Source organism: Acanthopagrus latus, chromosome 19, assembly GCF_904848185.1.
Source record: "Acanthopagrus latus isolate v.2019 chromosome 19, fAcaLat1.1, whole genome shotgun sequence".
Taxonomy (NCBI): Eukaryota; Metazoa; Chordata; class Actinopteri; order Spariformes; family Sparidae; genus Acanthopagrus; species Acanthopagrus latus.
In genome coordinates this window covers 8,043,863-8,062,262 of record NC_051057.1, presented here as the reverse complement: position 1 = coordinate 8,062,262, position 18,400 = coordinate 8,043,863, and the positions used below count along the sequence as shown (strand labels likewise).

General features: G+C 41.2%; 2 protein-coding genes across 4 annotated transcripts in view; one reads left to right on the top strand and one right to left on the bottom strand.

Moving 5' to 3' along the window:
• The window catches only part of arhgap29a (Rho GTPase activating protein 29a), a 34,559-nt gene extending 27,885 nt beyond the window's left edge, over positions 1-6,674 (bottom strand). Inside the window, exons 1-2 of one of the 3 annotated variants that reach the window (XM_037079171.1) lie at positions 6,415-6,674; positions 4,631-5,034 (exon numbers count right to left, since the gene is read on the bottom strand). In XM_037079171.1, the coding sequence (XP_036935066.1) occupies positions 4,631-4,937 (307 nt within the window). In that variant the 5' untranslated portion in view covers positions 4,938-5,034; positions 6,415-6,674. The other 2 variants (XM_037079169.1, XM_037079170.1) reach the window with 2 other exon arrangements.
• A 1,868-nt stretch (positions 6,675-8,542) lies between these two features.
• The window catches only part of prkdc (protein kinase, DNA-activated, catalytic subunit), a 34,156-nt gene continuing 24,298 nt past the window's right edge, over positions 8,543-18,400 (top strand). Inside the window, exons 1-28 of the mRNA XM_037079302.1 lie at positions 8,543-8,708; positions 9,525-9,601; positions 9,677-9,781; positions 10,069-10,143; positions 10,338-10,446; positions 10,541-10,653; positions 10,832-10,931; positions 11,028-11,083; positions 11,900-11,930; positions 12,020-12,177; positions 12,282-12,428; positions 12,560-12,724; positions 12,873-13,041; positions 13,182-13,231; positions 13,325-13,441; positions 13,625-13,774; positions 14,072-14,181; positions 14,415-14,574; positions 14,740-14,826; positions 14,954-15,073; positions 15,166-15,325; positions 15,453-15,562; positions 15,699-15,786; positions 15,951-16,114; positions 16,268-16,420; positions 17,349-17,456; positions 17,547-17,773; positions 18,059-18,153. Of these exons, the coding sequence (XP_036935197.1) occupies positions 8,543-8,708; positions 9,525-9,601; positions 9,677-9,781; positions 10,069-10,143; positions 10,338-10,446; positions 10,541-10,653; positions 10,832-10,931; positions 11,028-11,083; positions 11,900-11,930; positions 12,020-12,177; positions 12,282-12,428; positions 12,560-12,724; positions 12,873-13,041; positions 13,182-13,231; positions 13,325-13,441; positions 13,625-13,774; positions 14,072-14,181; positions 14,415-14,574; positions 14,740-14,826; positions 14,954-15,073; positions 15,166-15,325; positions 15,453-15,562; positions 15,699-15,786; positions 15,951-16,114; positions 16,268-16,420; positions 17,349-17,456; positions 17,547-17,773; positions 18,059-18,153 (3,370 nt within the window). The remainder of the gene's footprint in view (positions 8,709-9,524; positions 9,602-9,676; positions 9,782-10,068; positions 10,144-10,337; positions 10,447-10,540; positions 10,654-10,831; positions 10,932-11,027; positions 11,084-11,899; positions 11,931-12,019; positions 12,178-12,281; positions 12,429-12,559; positions 12,725-12,872; positions 13,042-13,181; positions 13,232-13,324; positions 13,442-13,624; positions 13,775-14,071; positions 14,182-14,414; positions 14,575-14,739; positions 14,827-14,953; positions 15,074-15,165; positions 15,326-15,452; positions 15,563-15,698; positions 15,787-15,950; positions 16,115-16,267; positions 16,421-17,348; positions 17,457-17,546; positions 17,774-18,058; positions 18,154-18,400) is intronic.

Below are 18,400 nucleotides of genomic sequence, written 5' to 3'. Positions count from 1 at the left end.
ACAGTAATCAAAACTGATTAACTAAGGACACCTATGACTCAACGCTTATGACTCAAAACACACAGCTCACATGAGGAAAGGGGGGGGTACCAGTCATACATCAACACCAAAAGTGTGACTTATGATGATGGAGCTGTGACACCAACCAGTGTAGTTACCAGAAAGAAGACAAAGAAAAGAAGAGAAATCCTTATGTTTTTGCTGCTCTAATAGCTGGCAAATCAGCATACAAAATTAACTTTTTTTCCACTGGCCAAATGACTGGTGAATGTTCAATTTTTACCAGCTACTCAACAGGATTACAACATTCTATACAATATTTTGCTGGAGTTTAAAGCAGATCTGTCAGCCATGTGTATATTTTTACAGTATTTGGTTGTTGGTTGGTGTTAATTTTGTGCCCTGCTGGCAAATAATTTGCTTTCAGTCGACTACCTAACTAATCGTTTCATTAAATAATCACTGCAGCTCTACATGATTTTAAAACTCATTCATGTTCCAACTGTGAGCATGTTTTACAACTGTTGATTTACAGACTAAAGGAAGAAGCGGGCATTTGCTGTTGCTGTTTGTCTGGCAGAAAAAGGAGCGGTAACAGAGAGATGAAATGAGTGAAGCAGTGTATGCGTATTTTACTTAATTCTAAGCCATATTTTAGGAAAGCTGTGTTCTTATTGTTGATAATATGTCTGCAAAAGCCATCAACAACACAAGACAAACACAAACTGTTCGGCAACTGACAGCATATAGTTATCAGAAAGAAATAATAACTGTTTCACAGCAACATCAATCTTCTGTAATTAGACAGTTCCAGATGCTGTTTAGAAAATTGCAGATAATCGTTCACTGTTATTAATGAATTAGGAAGCCCTTCTGTAAGCCGTTCTCCTCACCTTCACTCAGTGAATAGCTTGCTGGTGCAGTTTTCCTTCCTAAGCAGCTGACGCACAAAATTGGCCATCATTCTGCTCGGCAGCAACAGAGCACGAAAACAATGATGACACACCTGGGCCAGTCAGGCAGGCGGCCACAACAATACACCATCAATCCTAAAATAGATGATGAGATGAACAACAATCCTCTGCACAGCTCCTGCAAAACACGATGGCTACAAAACAATTTCAGAGTCTGTTGGTTGTTGAACGGAGACACAGTAGGGCCAAATGTTTGCTACGCTAATCTTAGGATGAAGAGCTTCAGGGGCCCCCATCACCGTCACTAACACAAAAGGGCCACAGGGACCACCTCCACTGCATCATCTGGTCTCCAAACGTCCTTGCTGACCCCGGGTTGAGACCAACCTTCAAAATAATAATCCCTTCCAATTACTGACATCTCTTTCACAAGTGGCCACTGGACACGGTTGACCTTAAAGGAGGATGTAACCATGTGTCACACTGTGTGAAGAGGGCTCAGCGCTGACCTGACGGCAATCAAGCCACGTAAACAAGAATGTCTTCTCAGGCACTAGTAAAAAACAAGATGCAGTCATGCGTCATTGACTCAAACCACAACCACGATACAATGACCATTTATGGTTGATGTGCATTGCAAGAAAATAAACTTTTTTTTTTTTTTATAAACACTGTCATAATGGAATTGGCTGAAGAGATTCCTCAGGGACCAATCCCACAGGCCGCAGCTATTCTTGACTTGGGAAAGTATCATTTCTGTAAAAGCTGCCAGTTAGCAGCAGCATGCTAGTCTATGGATGCCTCCTGGGACAATGGGTGTCAGACTCACATCGTTGACTGTGAATGCAGGCACTGTTGCGAGGGCTCTAAGCCTAATATTGCTCTTGACTATTGGCCCTGCGTGGTAAAAAAAAAAAAAAAAAAAAAAAAAGGGGGGGGGGGTCACTTAGGTTTCAGTGAGTGGCCGGGGTGATGAAAGGTTTGAACTATTGTGAAGCACTGCAGAGACAATATGGCCATAAATTAGAGGGGGATTTAAATCGCATCCAATCACAGCGCAGGTCAGTGACTCCCAACAATCTGTTAGCAAGCTCTGCTAAAGCTAAAGGGCGCTAAAACTCAACAATAGCACTTGGAAGATGTGTCAAGCACAAACCATCTTGATACGACCAACAAAATGAAATCCAAACACCTTAATATGAGGTCTGTGTTTGAATGCACTGGAGTGAAATTGCTGATTTGTCAAAGATTCTCCTTACAGGGTTCCTACAACTATTTCAGAGTCAAATTGAAGCATTTTCACAGTGCATTTTTCAAGTATTTCCAGTACCTTTCAACTGTAGTCAATTACATATCTTTAAAAACTATACACTTTAAGTGATTATTTTGATTTTTTTACATTAAATCTGATGTTACGGTACTATAAGCAACCAAAATTATGTTTGATTTCAGCGTTCTACAGAGGGGTGACGAACACAAAAAGTTGCATGTGTTTGAACATGTCACCTGTCTTTAGACTTGGCACCATTTGTAGGCTGGCTGAGTCAATATAAAACAAGGTAATACAATTTATTATAAAAGTAAGGCAATTACAATTTCAGGCACTTGATCAGAAGGCCAAGTGCTTCCCAAATCCCGAAAACACCACATTAAAATTCAAGCATTTTCAACGATTTCCATCCGAGCACACCCTGAACTTAACTTTTTCCTGGAATTCGAGGCACAATGGTCTCTTTGCTTGTTTCCTCACCAGTGGAGAAGAGGTCTGTTTTCTACATCCTAATCAGCCTAATTTCCCAAATCTGCCCTTTCCTGTATTTAGCCCAAATAAGCCCTCTAATGGGAATACTTTGCTTTACAATCACGTGTTGGCATCTCAGTGACTCTATTTGCATAATTGAGCCTGCGCTTACTGGACCTGTAAATTGTGTGCAGTTACATTAGCAGCAGAGTGGGCAGACACTCACTGAATTATATTCCCGAGAGTTCGTTTTTAGGCCCATTTAAGGTCTCGTGTTCTGACGTTCTGCTCAGTCTACGCAGTTGTTATTTGGAGAGAACACAGATTATAAACCGGTTTCTTTATGGCAAACAGCAAGGGCAAAAAGTCTAGTATGACAGTTATGCAACCTTGTAACATTGCAAGAACCTGTGTGTACATGCCATGTATTTATTTGCTATTAAACAGACCAAAATTACAACTGTATCCGCCGTTAGACACAAAAAATGCGCAGCCATTAAAGCTCTAGCCATATCTCACTTTTAAATCAAGCCTCAACTCCAAAAAGCTGCAGGCATCGACCTCCTGAACATGATTATTTACCGCTTTGATCCTCAGCATGCTGACAGGTCACCAAAGTCTCTCGAGCTTAAAAAGTGCCTGCCGCATGGCCCACTCTGACATGTCCAGACGGGTCAAGCACCTTTACTGACCCCTCCAGACAAAAAAACAAAGACTGGGATTCCTTTTTCCCGGGCTTGGGTGTCATGGCACAGTGGTAAGGGAGTGGAGGGAAAAAAAAAAAAAAGCTATCATCTGCACCTTCACCTCATCTTATTCAGACCTTCCTTAAAACTGGTATGGGGATTAACAAATCTGGGACTGAGCCAAAAGCCAACGCAACACACAGAGTCAGGAATGTAATAACCGCCCACAAAAAAAAAACAAAAAACACACACACACAGTCACACACACACACACAGTCAGGAGGACATCTCTGTGTCAACACTTCCCTATTGTTTGGAAACAGTCCATTTCATCACTGATGAAGCCGGTTAATTACAGACCTTGAGGCTGTTTTATACCATCTTAAAAAGTGTCAGCTGGAATGTTGCTGTTGTTTAATGTGGCCACAGAGCAATGTTGAGGCATTAAATGAGGGAATCCTTATCATATCAGGTTAAAATGTCCTTCCAAGGTACTTTACTCTTTCTAAACCCAGAATCTTTGGCAATAAACACCCTTTTACCTGAAAACTTCAGAGAACAATAAGATTTTCCTGTAATAGCAATCTATTAAACCGAGACGAGTAAAGGCACTGCCTTTGCAGAAGGGAGGGCAAGAACCAAACTAAAAGTGAGATAAGGCTGGTTGACTGACCGAGCAGCCAAGGCCACAGCGGGACAAAACAGGTAGATGGACCTGGGTCTGTGTACATTGTGGTACAAGCAACAGTGTGTACACAAAGAGCTGACAGGCAGCTTCGGTCCGTTACAAATCCCTTTGGCTGTGTTTACACTATTCATATTTTCTCTCCCCCCCCCCGCCCCATTACACTGCTGCAGCAACTTGAGAAATCAAATGACGCACACGCCTTTTAAAATAATAATCATGTAGCAGAAAGGGCTGGGTTTAAACACAACGATGTGTTCGTGTCATCACAGGAAATGTGACGACATGTCATGGCTAATTCCTAGAAGCAACTTTATGTGTAACGCACTAAAAAGTCCATATTCACTATGGCCAATTGTTGTGGCCACAACTCATTAACAGGTGACCCCCAGAGACACTGGAGATACAAAATAGCAGAAGATAAATTTACTCAAGTAACTGTTTCAATCCATTAGTGGGAATATGACTGATAGGATTCATTAAACCAGGACACCAGTTCCCCAAAAAAGTATTGCTTAGTTAGATGAGAATGGTGATAAAGCAACTCACACAGTAGAAATTTACAAGACAGTGTGTCTTTTGCAACATTTCTGTCCAAACATACCTTTGGAGTTGAAAACTTCTTTGAGTTGCAGAAGCACATCAGCAAACTTGCGCACATCGCTGACCAGCTGCATAATATAGTTCGGATCGGAGGTGGGAACGTCTGGACTGTCCGAGCTCACCGAGCCGCTCTTGGACACCCTGCCTGGCACCCAGGAGCCTGCGCTGGCAGGGCTTGCTGAGCCCAAGCTGGAGCTGGAGAGTCGGGAGATGCCCAGGGGAAGTTTGGTTCCACCGCCGCCGCTGCCCGTCCCGCCGCCTCCTCCTGATCCCCCGCCTGTACTCTGGCGCAGCATGGCAGCCAGCATGTCTTATTGGTCCAGCGGCCCTCGGGCCTGGTGGCTGTTACTGGCAGTTCAGCTCCGGCTCAGGCCCAGCAATGCAGCACAACAGGGATGGAGGAAGCTGCCAAGGAGAGTAAAATACTTAATTCTCACAGGAACCATGTAAAATGCCATGACAGTACTGTTTTATACAGGTGTGGCACACTACCAGCTGGACTTTAGCAGGACATCCACCCTGACAGGTGTAAACAAGTAAACTGGAGTCTTCTTCATTCAGAAGCTCTACTACATATGTTCTTCATTGTGTACAGACGACTATGACATGTTTTATTCTCTGCCATTTGTTGGTAATAATTAACATGTGGATTATCCATATATCCTGTTGAAATTGACAACAGTGAATCTCCAGGTAGTCTGAATGGGTCGATCAGAAGAAAATGTTGAGTGTGTGTGTGTGTGTAGCTGGACAGTTCCTGAACAGTGCTGCTGTCTTGTCTGCAATGTTTCACAAGCAGTGCACTGTTTTGGACAATTTGTGAGGTAATTCAATCGAGTAATTGTTGGAGGGCTGAACAGGTCTCAGTAGTCTTGAGCTTAATACAATAATGATACAAATTACAACCCAAAACATAATCTGACAGACCAAAGCAGTCTTTAACTGTGACATCCCAAACATGGAGCTATCCTTCAGAAGCAACACGTCATGTAGGACATGAAATGTATAGACACATGATATATTCAATCAGTATTCGATCACAGTGTGTGATGACAGCTTTCACACTTGCAAATGCCCCTTTCAGTATTAATCTACATCATCGCAGTACGCGTAAGTGATTCAATTCTTTGGTGTTTGAAATATAAACAGTAGAGAAAGAGTTGAAGTCACGCTGTCCCAGCTACGCTGCGCCCGGGCGCCTGTCCCCGCTCACAGGTCATCATAGGACACGACATTGCCGGTCAAATCTCTCAAAGTGTGATGACTTTATCGCATATAGCTGAATAAAACATGACGAGTTTAAGCCTGGTTAAGAATACGGGGTGATAAATGTCCACTACTTAGTTCGGCATTCATAGAATCTACAAAGCAGCACTGCTTGTCATAAAATCTCGACTTTTGCAAGCAGTTCAGAGCGCTAAACCGCGGAGACCGTTTGTGTGTTTACGTCAGAAACGTTAGCTCGGCAGAAATCTGAACTCTGGGGTTTTGATGAAGTCATACAAGCTTCGCGAGTTGAAGGTGTGTTAAAAGAACAGAAAGGGGTTAAAACTGAATAAAGATCCAGAACAAGTAACGTTAGGCGGTCTGCCGGCAAACTGCAGCATTAAGTTAAATGGCTAAATGTGGACGGAGCTCGCGTTAACTTACATTTCAGAGTAAAACGTAGCGTTCCGCAGCTAACTTCTCCTCTTGATTAGACGTCAGCTAACATGATTTATCAACGGAAACTTCACTTTAGTCGCTGCTCAAACAAATGTCCAGTTCTCAGACACAAGTACACACCTGCTGTTGGATTCTGAAACATTTCAGCCCGAAGACAAAAAAGAACTGAAACGTGAGAAATGGCCAGTCTTGAGAAAGACAAATTAATCCACAGACGCAGCGCCGTGTGTCCTTATCTTTCACCGCCGTGTCCCCCGGAGCCCCTCACTGTCTGTCCGCCTCAGCCCCGCTCCGTTCAATCACCTCCTCTCTCCATGTGATGTAGGATGGAACTTGTGATTGGTGTGTGTGTGTGTACGCGTGTGTATTCCTCCCATAACAACAGGTGTCTAGAGTTTTAAAGTGTCAAGCCATACATATTTAACCGTCACACATCCGGCTGTTCCTTTCAAAATAAATCCATCCGGCTGGCATCTGAATTAGTTAGTGTAAATCCCGAACACAATTGCAATCTACTTCCGGTATCATTCTGACGGACTTGTCCTCATGCGACCGATCTGAATTAACAACGTGAAATATCGTGACCACGTCACTCCGTTAAAAGATAACAGGCCCAATAAAAATTCAGCGACTTCCATAAAGTGGCCTGATGAGTTTGTATTTAACTGTGCACAAGAAGCACAGTGATAGAGATCAAATGCACTACTGCCGCAGAGGCTGCACGGTCTTTATTAACGTTTGCCCGGGCTGTAAATCCCCGCAGTTTATATAGAGGCTTACTTGAATAGCTAGTGTGTTTTGCAGGCATAGTTTGCACTCGTCTGCTGCCTGCGGTATGTTTCTGTGGAGCAGGGACTTTGGGACTTTCTCCTGAGAAACACACACACAACCCCTCAGTCCTTTTTGAGTAAGAAAAAGTAGTGTTTTTTGTCAGTGGTTCTCAAATTTGGGGTTTCTTGAGCGTGTTGTTGGGAGCCCCCAGCTGCAGGGGACAACAAGAGGACATGGTGTTTTAGTTGTTTTGAGTTTTTGTGATATTTAATGATCCTAGTTTGATCCTAATGATCCTACTTTTGTTAAAAGACACTCAAAATCCACTCAAATTGGGGGTCTGTGGTCTAATGTGCATCCATCCTGAGGGGGTCCTTGACATGAAATAGGGGGAAGTGAATCGGTGAATCGATGCCATAAGAAAAGTAGGCCTCAAAAGTTGTATCTCACTTTATTTTAAGCACACACAAACAAAAATCTTTGATCAGTTTAATAATTATACTGTTTGTTTAACTAGTGTAAATCTCAATGGTGTTTTATCTCCATTATATTTCCAGAGAAAATGGGATTATAAAAGATTTGTCCTGCACGATGGGCCAGGATCGTACTCAGCAGATGGGACTTAAAGTTTGCATTCATTATTAAACGTAAATGGCACCACAAAAAAAAGACGTGAAACTTGCAGATTAGACCACAATGACACTATTGACGAGCGCCTGTGCTGGTGGAGGAGCTCACTAGCTGGAAAATTGTGAGTATTTAGTGCCCCCCAGTGGTGAGAGTGAAGAACTGCGACATGTTACACTCATCAAGCTCGCGTTAATGCAGCCATATTAGCACGGTAGTACTTCTGGTGAATAGTTCCAAAATAAAGTTGCAGAATAAGAAGCGAATAATCAATGAACATAAATGATTATTTTAATCTCTCTCAAGACATTAGAAACAGACTACGGTGATGATAGTCAAGTACAACTACCACTGTATGCTACAAGTGAAATGTACTAATAATGCGTTGACTTTTTGACTTTGATTTTGTATTTTGCTTTAAACAATATTGGGCAATGGCATAATAATAATCAAAAATCAAATCATTCAAATAAACAGCCCTGAAATTAATGTCCCTGTCCCTTTAAGACTGTTACTGGATTTAGGACATCGACTGACAATGTGCAGAATGAACAATGATACTGTTTTTATGGTTATAATGAGGAAGTCAGCAGTTTCGATCCAAATGGGACAGGTGTGTATACAGCCATGGGCTTTTATTTTGAAGCGCACACGGCGTAGATCCTATCCTGATTCTTCCTGATGTGCTGATAACTTCAGATTGAATGCGCTGGCTAGCTTGACAGTGTGCTGCATTTTAGCTAGGTGTGTTGAGACGGCGCGCTGTTGTTCTGTGAATGTTGTACATGTTGTACAGTGACGTGGTGCTCGGGATGCTAATGTTAGTTTAACTTTGTTCCGCGCTGCAGCCATGTCTTCTCCCGACAGCAGCACTGCCGGGGGGACTCACGGGCTTCTTCTCAAACTTCACGAATCCCTTTCAGACGAAGACACTCGAGCTGCGGCTTTGAAATGTCACGATATTGTCGGTGACTTGGGACAGGAGTGCATGCTAGCCCCGACCGAGAATGAACTTGGTAAGGCAACGGGTGCTCCTCTCAATGCCTCACTGGAAGGGGTCGAATCCGCGCCAAACTCCATTTAAAATCTGGCAATTTATTGTTAGTAAAGCTGCTCTTGTTGACGAGCGCTAAACACCTCGCTCGAAACGGTGGTGTGTGGATATTTAGAAGCTACTTATCAGTTCCTCTTGCAGAAATGATTCCAGTGACGTCGATAAATCGTGTTTTTGTTTAGTTTATCCGTGTCATGTCAGCGCCTTCCGCCAAAACTCTCTGTTTTGGGGGGCGGGGACACTTTCTCACAGTACAATAAAAAAGCCATGTGATTCTTGTTCAGTAAATAGAGGTTGAAATAAGATATTATAACTACATTATTTGTCTTGGCTATTGTACTAGTGAAACTATCAAAATGCAAGGATGAAGTGTTGTGTATTAATAAAGGGTGTAGGATGTTGTTCAGACCACAGGTTCCCTCCATGGCACCTTATTCCTCAGGGGGATTCACTCTGAAGTTCATGCTGTATGCAACATGCGGTCGTACTGTCACATTACAAGCACAAGCTGTGCCTTCTGCTAAACTTAAATATTCTTTACAATAATCACTGCCGAGAAACCTTTTAGTTCTACTAAAACTCTGATCAGGTAGTTTTCTTTGCAGTTGCAGGATAGTGCATAAGTAATAATGTGTAATCTGTGGAGTGAGTAGCAACAGATCATTAAGTTAATAGAGGCTTGCATGTTGCACAGATGTGTTTATAATTCATATTCTGTTGTTTGTTGGTCATTTGATGTATATGCGTCTGATCCCACCTTTGCGTTTTCACCTTGAAGCTTTGCAGACATCCCTGTTGTTCTCGAAAGACTACGGACTGCTCAGCTTTCTCAGGAAGTCCCTGGCATCAGATGAGGTAGGAAAACGAAAAGTCGAACAATAATCGAGTGAATTTAAAGTTCTCCCGCTGACGGAAGCATCTCTTTTCCAGTTGCGGGAGACCCGGGTTGATATCTTGTGTTTTTTGGAGAAGTTTTTGGACCGAGTCACACCTAGAGTCAAAGGTTGGGAGAAGACGTACGCCATTGACATAAGAGTAAGTCCTCCTTTCGAGCGAAAGCGTCATTCTGCAGCCAGTGAAAACAGTGGAAAGGTGGCTACACAAAAGAATGCATCCATTCATTCTAAGCAAACTGATTCGTCATCAGACCAAAACTGAGGCTGACATTAAGGAGCCTCTGTTTCTCTTTATGTCAGCAATTACAAACTTCAACACACAAGACACTTGGACCAGTACAACAAACATAAGGAGAAACACATTTGCTTGCATACATGTCTCTACAAATAAAATGTGTTTCTTTTTGTTTCTTCTTTTTTATGCAGGACACATGCATGGTTGTGTATACGAAGGACAAAGTGGCCAAATGTAGGACTCCAGTGCTGGACCTCCTCATTAAGGTTGGTTTCTTTTTCCATTTAGTGTATTTTCTTTAACATAAACCTAAGCATGCAAGGTGAGGAGGACATTGTGCATTCAGACCAAAAGCAAAGATCCGCTGTTGCCCTAATTCCTTATTCATATCTTGTGAAAATCTGTCTAATATGTTTGTGAACATGGACTTAAATATGGACTTGTCAAATACTCGCCACAGGTTCTCCAAACAACAAAGTCGTCCAGCGTGGCTGCTGAGCTTCGAATCGGTGAAATATTCAACAGATATTACAGCGAGCTTTGTCAGAAGAGCAAACTACCAGATTCAGGTGAGTCGGCCCTTGCTGACTGAAACCTAAGCACCAGAATTGAGATTGTCTTAATAAAGGCATATTTGTCATACCTGTGTTACTGTTTTTACAGTCCTTGGCAAAATCTATGAGTTGCTGGGAGTTCTTGCAGAGGTTCACCCCAGCGAGATGGTCAACAACTCCGACAAACTCTACAGAGCCTATCTAGGAGAGCTAAAAGAACAGGTGTGTACAGATGAAATAGCGATGACGTAAAAAAAAAAAAAAACTAAAGAAAGAGATTATCATGATATTTTGTTTGGGCTGTGCCAAGTGTTGAACTGTGATGAGCAAATGCAGCCAGTTGAAAACAGCTGGTGAGATGTGTGTTCATTCACTTGGGGTTTTCTGGTTTTTGTTTCAGATGACATCCTCAACGAAGGAACCCAAACTTTTTGTCGTAGCTGGATGTTTGAGAGGAATCACTGCTCTGATGGCCAACTTCACAAAAACCATGGAAGAAGGTGGGATGTGTGTGTGTGTGTGTGTTTCTCAATTCATCTCACATTTCCCAATAAAATTAATGGAATAGCATGATTAATGTGTCTCTCTGATTTCAGATCCAGCAACGTCTAAAGACATTTTTCAGTATGCCCTGAAGGCAATCAGTCCCCAGGTAAATGTCTTTGCCTCAGCTATCCAACTGTCATTAACGGTTGGCGCACCCACTTGGCAAGGAAAGTGTACATGTAATGTGCAGTGCTGTGTATTGAACCTCAATTCATTTATGGTACCAACAGAAATGTGTCAGTGTCACAGCATTACAGTGTAATATATCATATTGACCCTTACATTTGTGCGTACTGTGTCAGTGCATGCTGAACTGTGTATAGATTGTATTTTACTTACTATACCGATCAAACATTATTTAATGTTGACATTGGAATTCTAAAATTCTAAAAAATTCCAAAACTCAAGAGTGTTGTAAAGTCCAAGTTTATTGAAGTTGATGCAGTATTTTCCAAAGTTCACAACAGGTTTTCATCGACAAAATACTGAGGTTCTGTCCATTTTTGTTGGTGTTCAGACTTTCAGAAATGACATTTTCAGTGCAGTCAAAAAAACTGTGTAGTCTCCTGCTTGCTGCGCACAACATGAGGCCTGCACTTGTATTAATGGGCTGGTCTAGCAGCAATCAAACAGCACCATAAATGACATTTGTATACCCACGTCAACAAAAAATCAGTTTCAGCCTATAGCTAACACTATTATAGTATATTACATCATACATACCTATATTATCATCACTTTCATATCACTTACGAGAGATGTTTAAAGCTTCATTTGCGATCAATCTCAGTAGAAGCTTTGAATGTGAAAAAAAGATCTCCAGTCCAGCTCTGTATTTAAATTTAATGTGTAACCATGCGACAAGCCTCCTCTGACAGTATGTTTTCCCTTTTTTTTTTTTTTTTTTTTTCTTGCGCTGTAGATGGAAATGAATCGCTATGCAGTCACATTTGGTAAGGCCTGCCATTTCCATCGCAGAATAATAAGATAAGAGAAACCTCCCTAAAAATCTAATATCTCTTTGACTCTGTTTCTTAAACAGCTGGGCTTAGACTAATTGCCAGACATGCATCCCAGTTCAGCAGCTGCCTTATGGACCACTACAGAGCTTTGTTTGAGGTCATGTCTAAACTCTGTGGACACATCAATGCTGAGATGAAGAAGACCAGCTACTATGCACTTGAATCCTTCCTCAAACAGGTGAACACTTCAAGGGTTTTCCAGACAAATGTGATGAAAAGTGAAGTTGATAGTAAGCATATTTCCCCAAATCCAAAAACCAATGTTTGTATGATCATCTGAAGGTTGCGATGCTGGTGGCAGAGAATATTGAGGAGCACAAAAGCAAACTGAAGTTCTTCATGCAGAAGTTCTGCGGCATCATTAAGACCATGGACTCTACGCATAAAGAACTGTCCATTGCCATACGAGGATATGGATTCTTTGCAACTGTATGTTAATTGCCTTTGTTTGCTTTAATCACAGTTTGGTTTCCTGTGTAATCCACTAAATAATCTTAAATGTAATCTTCTGTTGTTCATGTACAATCCAGACTTCTTAATAAAAAACTCTTTTTCTGTAGCCATGCAAGAAAGTCTGCCCACAAGACGTGGACTTGATGTACACAGAGCTGATTCAGCGCTGTAAGCAGATGTATCTGACTGAGTCTGACGGGGAGGACGACAGTCTCTACCAGCTGCCAAGCTTCCTGGACTCTATTGCAAGTGTCCTGATTCACCTGGACAAGGTAACAAACTCAGTCTGTCATTAAAGTCTGACCACAGCTGAATGACAACAATACCCATAGACTGTCAGCGTTACCTGTGCATCCATGTATGCACTTGTCTCCCACTGATTGTCTTATTTCAACATCTGCTCTGTGTGCTTGCTCTCAGATCCCAGAAGTGTATACACCTCTACTGGAGCGCCTCCTCGTAGTGCAGATTGACAGCTTCCCTCAGTACAGCGAGAGAATGCAGACTGCGTGTTGCAGGTCCATCCTTAAGGTGCTGGTGGCCATGGCCTCTAAAGGACCCGTCCTGTGGACTTTCATAAGCTCAGTGGGTATGTCGATCATGAACACATTGCACCTTAAAGCCGTCATAGTGTTTATTAAAGGAAATAGAAGTGAATATAATCTGCTTGCTCTTGTATTGACTTGTCTGTGATGATATCTTCTAAAACCTTAACCATTGTTTTTTCAGTGCACCAGGGCTTGATTCGCGTCTGTTCGAAACCCATCATGCTTGCTGAGGTCAGATGCATGTTTGTTGATGTCCAGACACGTGTATATATTTACTCACCTGAATGTTTTGTTTGCAATCACACTTTTCTTTCATTTGCTCAGGACAAAGACGGTGGTCCATCTGAGTCTGCCCAAATTCGTGTTGGAAAGTGGAAAGTTCCGTCGAGTCAGAACTATCTTGCTCTGTATAAAAGCCTTCTGGACTGTGATCGGCTTAAGGTACAGCTATCCTCTTTTTGGTTTTGTCTTTTAAAGATATGAAAAAAAAAGCTCAACTAATTTCAGCAGGTTTGCCTCTCATGCCTTCCGTCATTACAGGAAGCAGCTACAAGGGAGATTGTTTTCATCAACATTTAATGAGCAAATAAGTTTTATTTTTTGTCCATTTTTGGCATCCTGCAGGATTCAGGATTGCTGGATGGAGCTTTTGAAAGTCACAATGCTGCTCTGGTATCTCTGAGCCGTCTCCTTTATGATGAGTTGGTGAGATCGATTCTCCGAATTGTGGATAAATTGGACTTGTCAGTGCAGAAAGTGACGACAGGAGAAGAGGTGAGGTCTCACTCTTAGGTTCTACTGCAGTTTAGTTCTTTGACACTTTTAAAAGATAGTTGACAGATGCACATGTCAAAAACAACACCATGTGCATGTTTTTGTTTTTTAATGGTGAGAAAAATGTCAACGTTGAATTGAATTCAAGTATGTTTATTAGGATAAAACCCATTGAGATGTACCATCAACATATTTTTTCCTTTCTGTTGGAAGTATAACTTTGACCATAATTCAATTGATCTTCAGATGTCTGTCTTTTGAACACTAATCCACGGCACTTGCCTCCCCCTCTGTAAGGCTCCGGATGATGCAGCTCACGTCCTTCCCTCCTCTGACCCAGCAGCTCATCTTTTGCCCAATAAGATCAAAGATTTCACTGCCTTTATCAACCTGGTTGACTTCTGCAGGTAACTGATACAACACAAGATACTCCAAGGTATCTGAATATGAACTGAACGGTGCTGGATACTTTATATATGACACTCTTTGATCTTTTGGTCCTTCATTCTCTTACATCCACATTTCAACCTGGGAGCTCAATCTGTTTGGCATTGTAGGGCCGTAACAAGTGTACATATTCTGTATTTTAACACAAATTTGTGGTTCATTGTCCATCACACTGTTTTCTTGTGTTTTGCAGTGAGTTGTTGCTGAATAAGCATGTGGAGTACTTTCAGTCCTGGGTGTATCCTTTAAGCCATGAACTCATCCTTCACTCCATACGAAACCCGCTCGTCAGTGGCTTCTACAAGCTGCTGTCTGTCGCTATGAAGATTGCCAAGAAAATCAATTACTACCAGGTACTGTTCTGCTAGTGCAAAGCATTTTGTAAGCTCAGTCACACAAGTTATAGGATAATGGCTTTGAGTTGAGGAAACAGAAATAAAAAACTAAGTTGTGAAGTACACTTGAATTGAACATTGAATATATCATACAAATATCATATCAAATCTGTTTTTTAACAGGGAGTTGGCCTGAGAAGCTCTTCAAACCCCCAGAGCGACACAGTGAAAAGTGCTAGCTTTGCAGTCTTCTCTAAGTTTGGAAAAGAGGTACCTGCTCTCCACAATTTTTACTGGGAGTGTTATAAGCTTGCTTGCTGGTGTAAATTAACTAATATGAGGCATTACTGTTGAATTTAATATGTCGGAGGTGTGGATGACACATGTTTCCCACTAGGTGTGCGTGAGAATGAAGCAGTATAAAGATGAGCTGTTGGCGTCCTGCTTGACATTTGTCCTCTCGCTGCATCACAACATCATAGCTTTGGACATCAAGGCCTACTGTCCTGCTCTTGAGGTGGGTCCTTTCATTTGTTTTATTGTGAAACGTGATTATGAAGATGAATAAATACAGCTTAAATACAGTGTGCGTGTGTGTGGTGCTTCTAGGCGGCTCTGAAGTTGGGTTTGAGCCATGTTCCTCTGGCCAACATAGCCCTAGACGCTCTTGAGGACTGGTCCTCCCACATCCCCTCTGAGACAATGCAGCACTGCTACACTATTGTCCTTCCTCTTCTGGATGGATACCTCAAAACCACATCCACCGACAGTAAGACCATAATACTGAGCGGTCAAGTTGATGGACGGTTTGGTCCCATTTTAAATGGTTTTCAGTTTAATAAAAGAAGATATCAGCCAATAAGCATAAAGTCTGATTCAGATGTTGTTGCCTTTAGACAAAGACGACAGCAACTGGGAAGTGATGTCATCTATGTCTTCAAGACGTGACAAAGGATACAGCCGAGTGATGACAAGGCTCCTGAAAAAATCTAACCAGCTCAGCATGGTGGGAAAACATCTTTCAACAGAGCGATTTGTCTTTAGTGGCTTTTACCTTTTCCAGCCACTATTGATGCAGGATGATAACACTGAACAGTGAAGCCCTTCATTTGAATGTACTGATTTCTTCTATGTGAATGCAGGAAGATGCTCCACTTGACATTGTGAGGCTCAGGGTGGTGAAGTTGCTCGGTCACCTGGGAGGAAAGCTGAACAGGAACCTTGTAACTGGTGAGGATTTATATAACCAACCCACTGTGTTAATCTATTTTCCACTGACATTTTCAGTATTTTAGCAATGTTCCAGATTGATGATTTTTAAACACTTGACACATGTGTGAATAGAAATACTTGCTGTTTTTGTTGGTCAAAGGCCTCTATTTGTATACATTTAGTGGTGTCATCAGAAGAGATGATGAAGAAATTTGTTGCCTGGGATTCTGAGAAAAGGCTCAGCTTTGCAGTGCCGTTCGCTGATATGAAGCCAGTCATCTACCTCGACCCATTTCTGCCTCGAATTAGTGAGCTGGCTCTGTCCACCAGTGACAGACACACTAAAGTATGTCATCTCATATGGAAGGGTTTCCCCCTTCAGTGGCTGTTCACAAAATGAATTTGAGGCAATCATTTGGTTGTAATTAACACAGCTTAGATATGATGGCAAGAAAAACAAACTACAGTTGACATCAAGTTTCCCCTGTGTTTGATGCAGGTAGCAGCTTGTGAGCTGCTCCACAGCTTGGTGGTCTACATGGTTGGGAAGAGTGCTCAGATGGTTGAAGGGGAGAACAGTTTGCCACCAATGTACAAGCTGCACAAGAGGCTGTTTCCTGTGCTCCTGCGTCTAGCTTGTGACGTGGATCAGGTGTGTGCACTCCACTAAGATAGTTATTTTAAACTGGTCAAGGAGAGACATGTATGTTAATAAACACTTCTCTCATTTAAATGTAGGTGGTTTTAATCAACTAATTTGTCAAGGGAATTTTCGATCTCGACCCTTTCACTCAGTAATGTCTGACAAACCAGGAAAGAAGGATATTTGTAGCAAAAGTATATTTGTTTCAGGAAACATAAATTTTGCCTCATTTTAACAGGAGGTGTGTGACCCATAGGGATCCTTAGAGTTACTGCCAAATTATTGTAATAAACAGTAACATTTTGAAAGTTTTTATTTTTTTCAAAAATGTAAATGTGCTTGAAAATACACATTAACGTGAATGAATTAAAAACTATCTCAGACATAACAAAACAAAAAAAGTCAAATTAGTTCAACAAATAATTATTATAAAATTAAAAGCATGTTGCCAAGTATATTCTATTAACAAGCATCGACATGGCTGAAAAGTACTTATTTAATCCTTCCCGTTCTCCATAACTCAGTAATTAATCATAATCAGTTTACTTACATGAATCCAACATATTAACAACAAATAAATAAAATAAAAATAACAAATAGAACATTGATGAAAGACAGGTAATTTAAAGTGCTTGAATTTATATTTTATGCAATAATTTTTTTTTTTTTTTAACCTTTACTTAACTTTTTATTACTTAATAGGCTACATTCCATTGTCTGCATGTGTGTAGCCTCCTTTTCTTTTTAATTGTTTTCTGTGATCTTCTCTTAAGACTGCAAGTTGTCATTATAAATATTCTCAGTGTTGTACCATTATTGACATTGAATCGGGCCTTGAGTCTCCTACAAAACCCTACAATTTCATTTAAGGTGCATGAACGCTGGGTATATGATGATGTCTAAGGCATTGTTAATGAATGAAAAAATGTTTTACTAGGTGACCAGACAGCTCTTTGAACCGCTGGCTATGCAGCTGATTCATTGGTTTACCAACAACAAGAAGTTTGAAAGCCAAGATACAGTAGCTGTTCTAGAGGCCATTATGGTAAGTGTGTATACTCCATAGGCTAGAAGTTATTTTTTTCTGCCTCACTTTGGTCAGCTAATTTTCTTTTGTGCGTGCTTTTCTGTTCAGGACGGTGTGGTCGACCCAATGGACAGCACTCTCAGAGACTTCTGCGGCCGCTGCATTGAAGAGTTTGTCAAATGGTCGATCAAACAAACCACCCCCAAGCAGCAAGAGAAGAGCCCCACTAATATGAAATCCTTGTTTAAGCGCATCTACAGCTTGGCTCTCCACCCCAATGGCTTCAAAAGACTTGGTGCAGCCTTGGCATTCAACAGCATCTACAGACTTTTCAGGTACGATTCTTTACTCTCTGTTGGGACACATTTATTTGATTTCTGTAGTACCTAAAGAAGCAAGCTGTATCTTGCTTTTGATAGTTAAGATTTGACTGATTTGGTAAATGACAGCTGTAGTATTAATGTTTTGTTATAATTCTATTTAAATAACATTTTTATGCCAAGAAAATATGTATAACAAGTTGTTCCCAATGCCTTGTTTGAATGACAAAATTAATCATGAGAAATGCTATTTTATAAGTACATTTTTGGGTTATTTTACTGTGTTTTATTTGACTTTAGAGAGGAAAGTTCCTTGGTGGAGCAGTTTATCTTCGAAGTTCTCGTCATATTCGTGGAAAGTCTGGCTCTTGCGCACTCAGATGAGCGATCTTTGGGTAATTGTTCTTCCACTTCAGATTTATGGACAGGACAGGTTTTAAAAATCATTTTGAATGTGTTCGTGTTATAAGATATATAAATAGGTTGATGTGAAATGTGTGAGCAATAACTAGCAATTATGTTTTAAGCCTCAGGAACAGATATTTCTTTGAAGATGATATATCGCTGTGTGACAATTTTGTCATATTATGTTTCAAGTGCAACACAATGTTTCGAGACACTTTATGGTTGTTTCTACTGTGC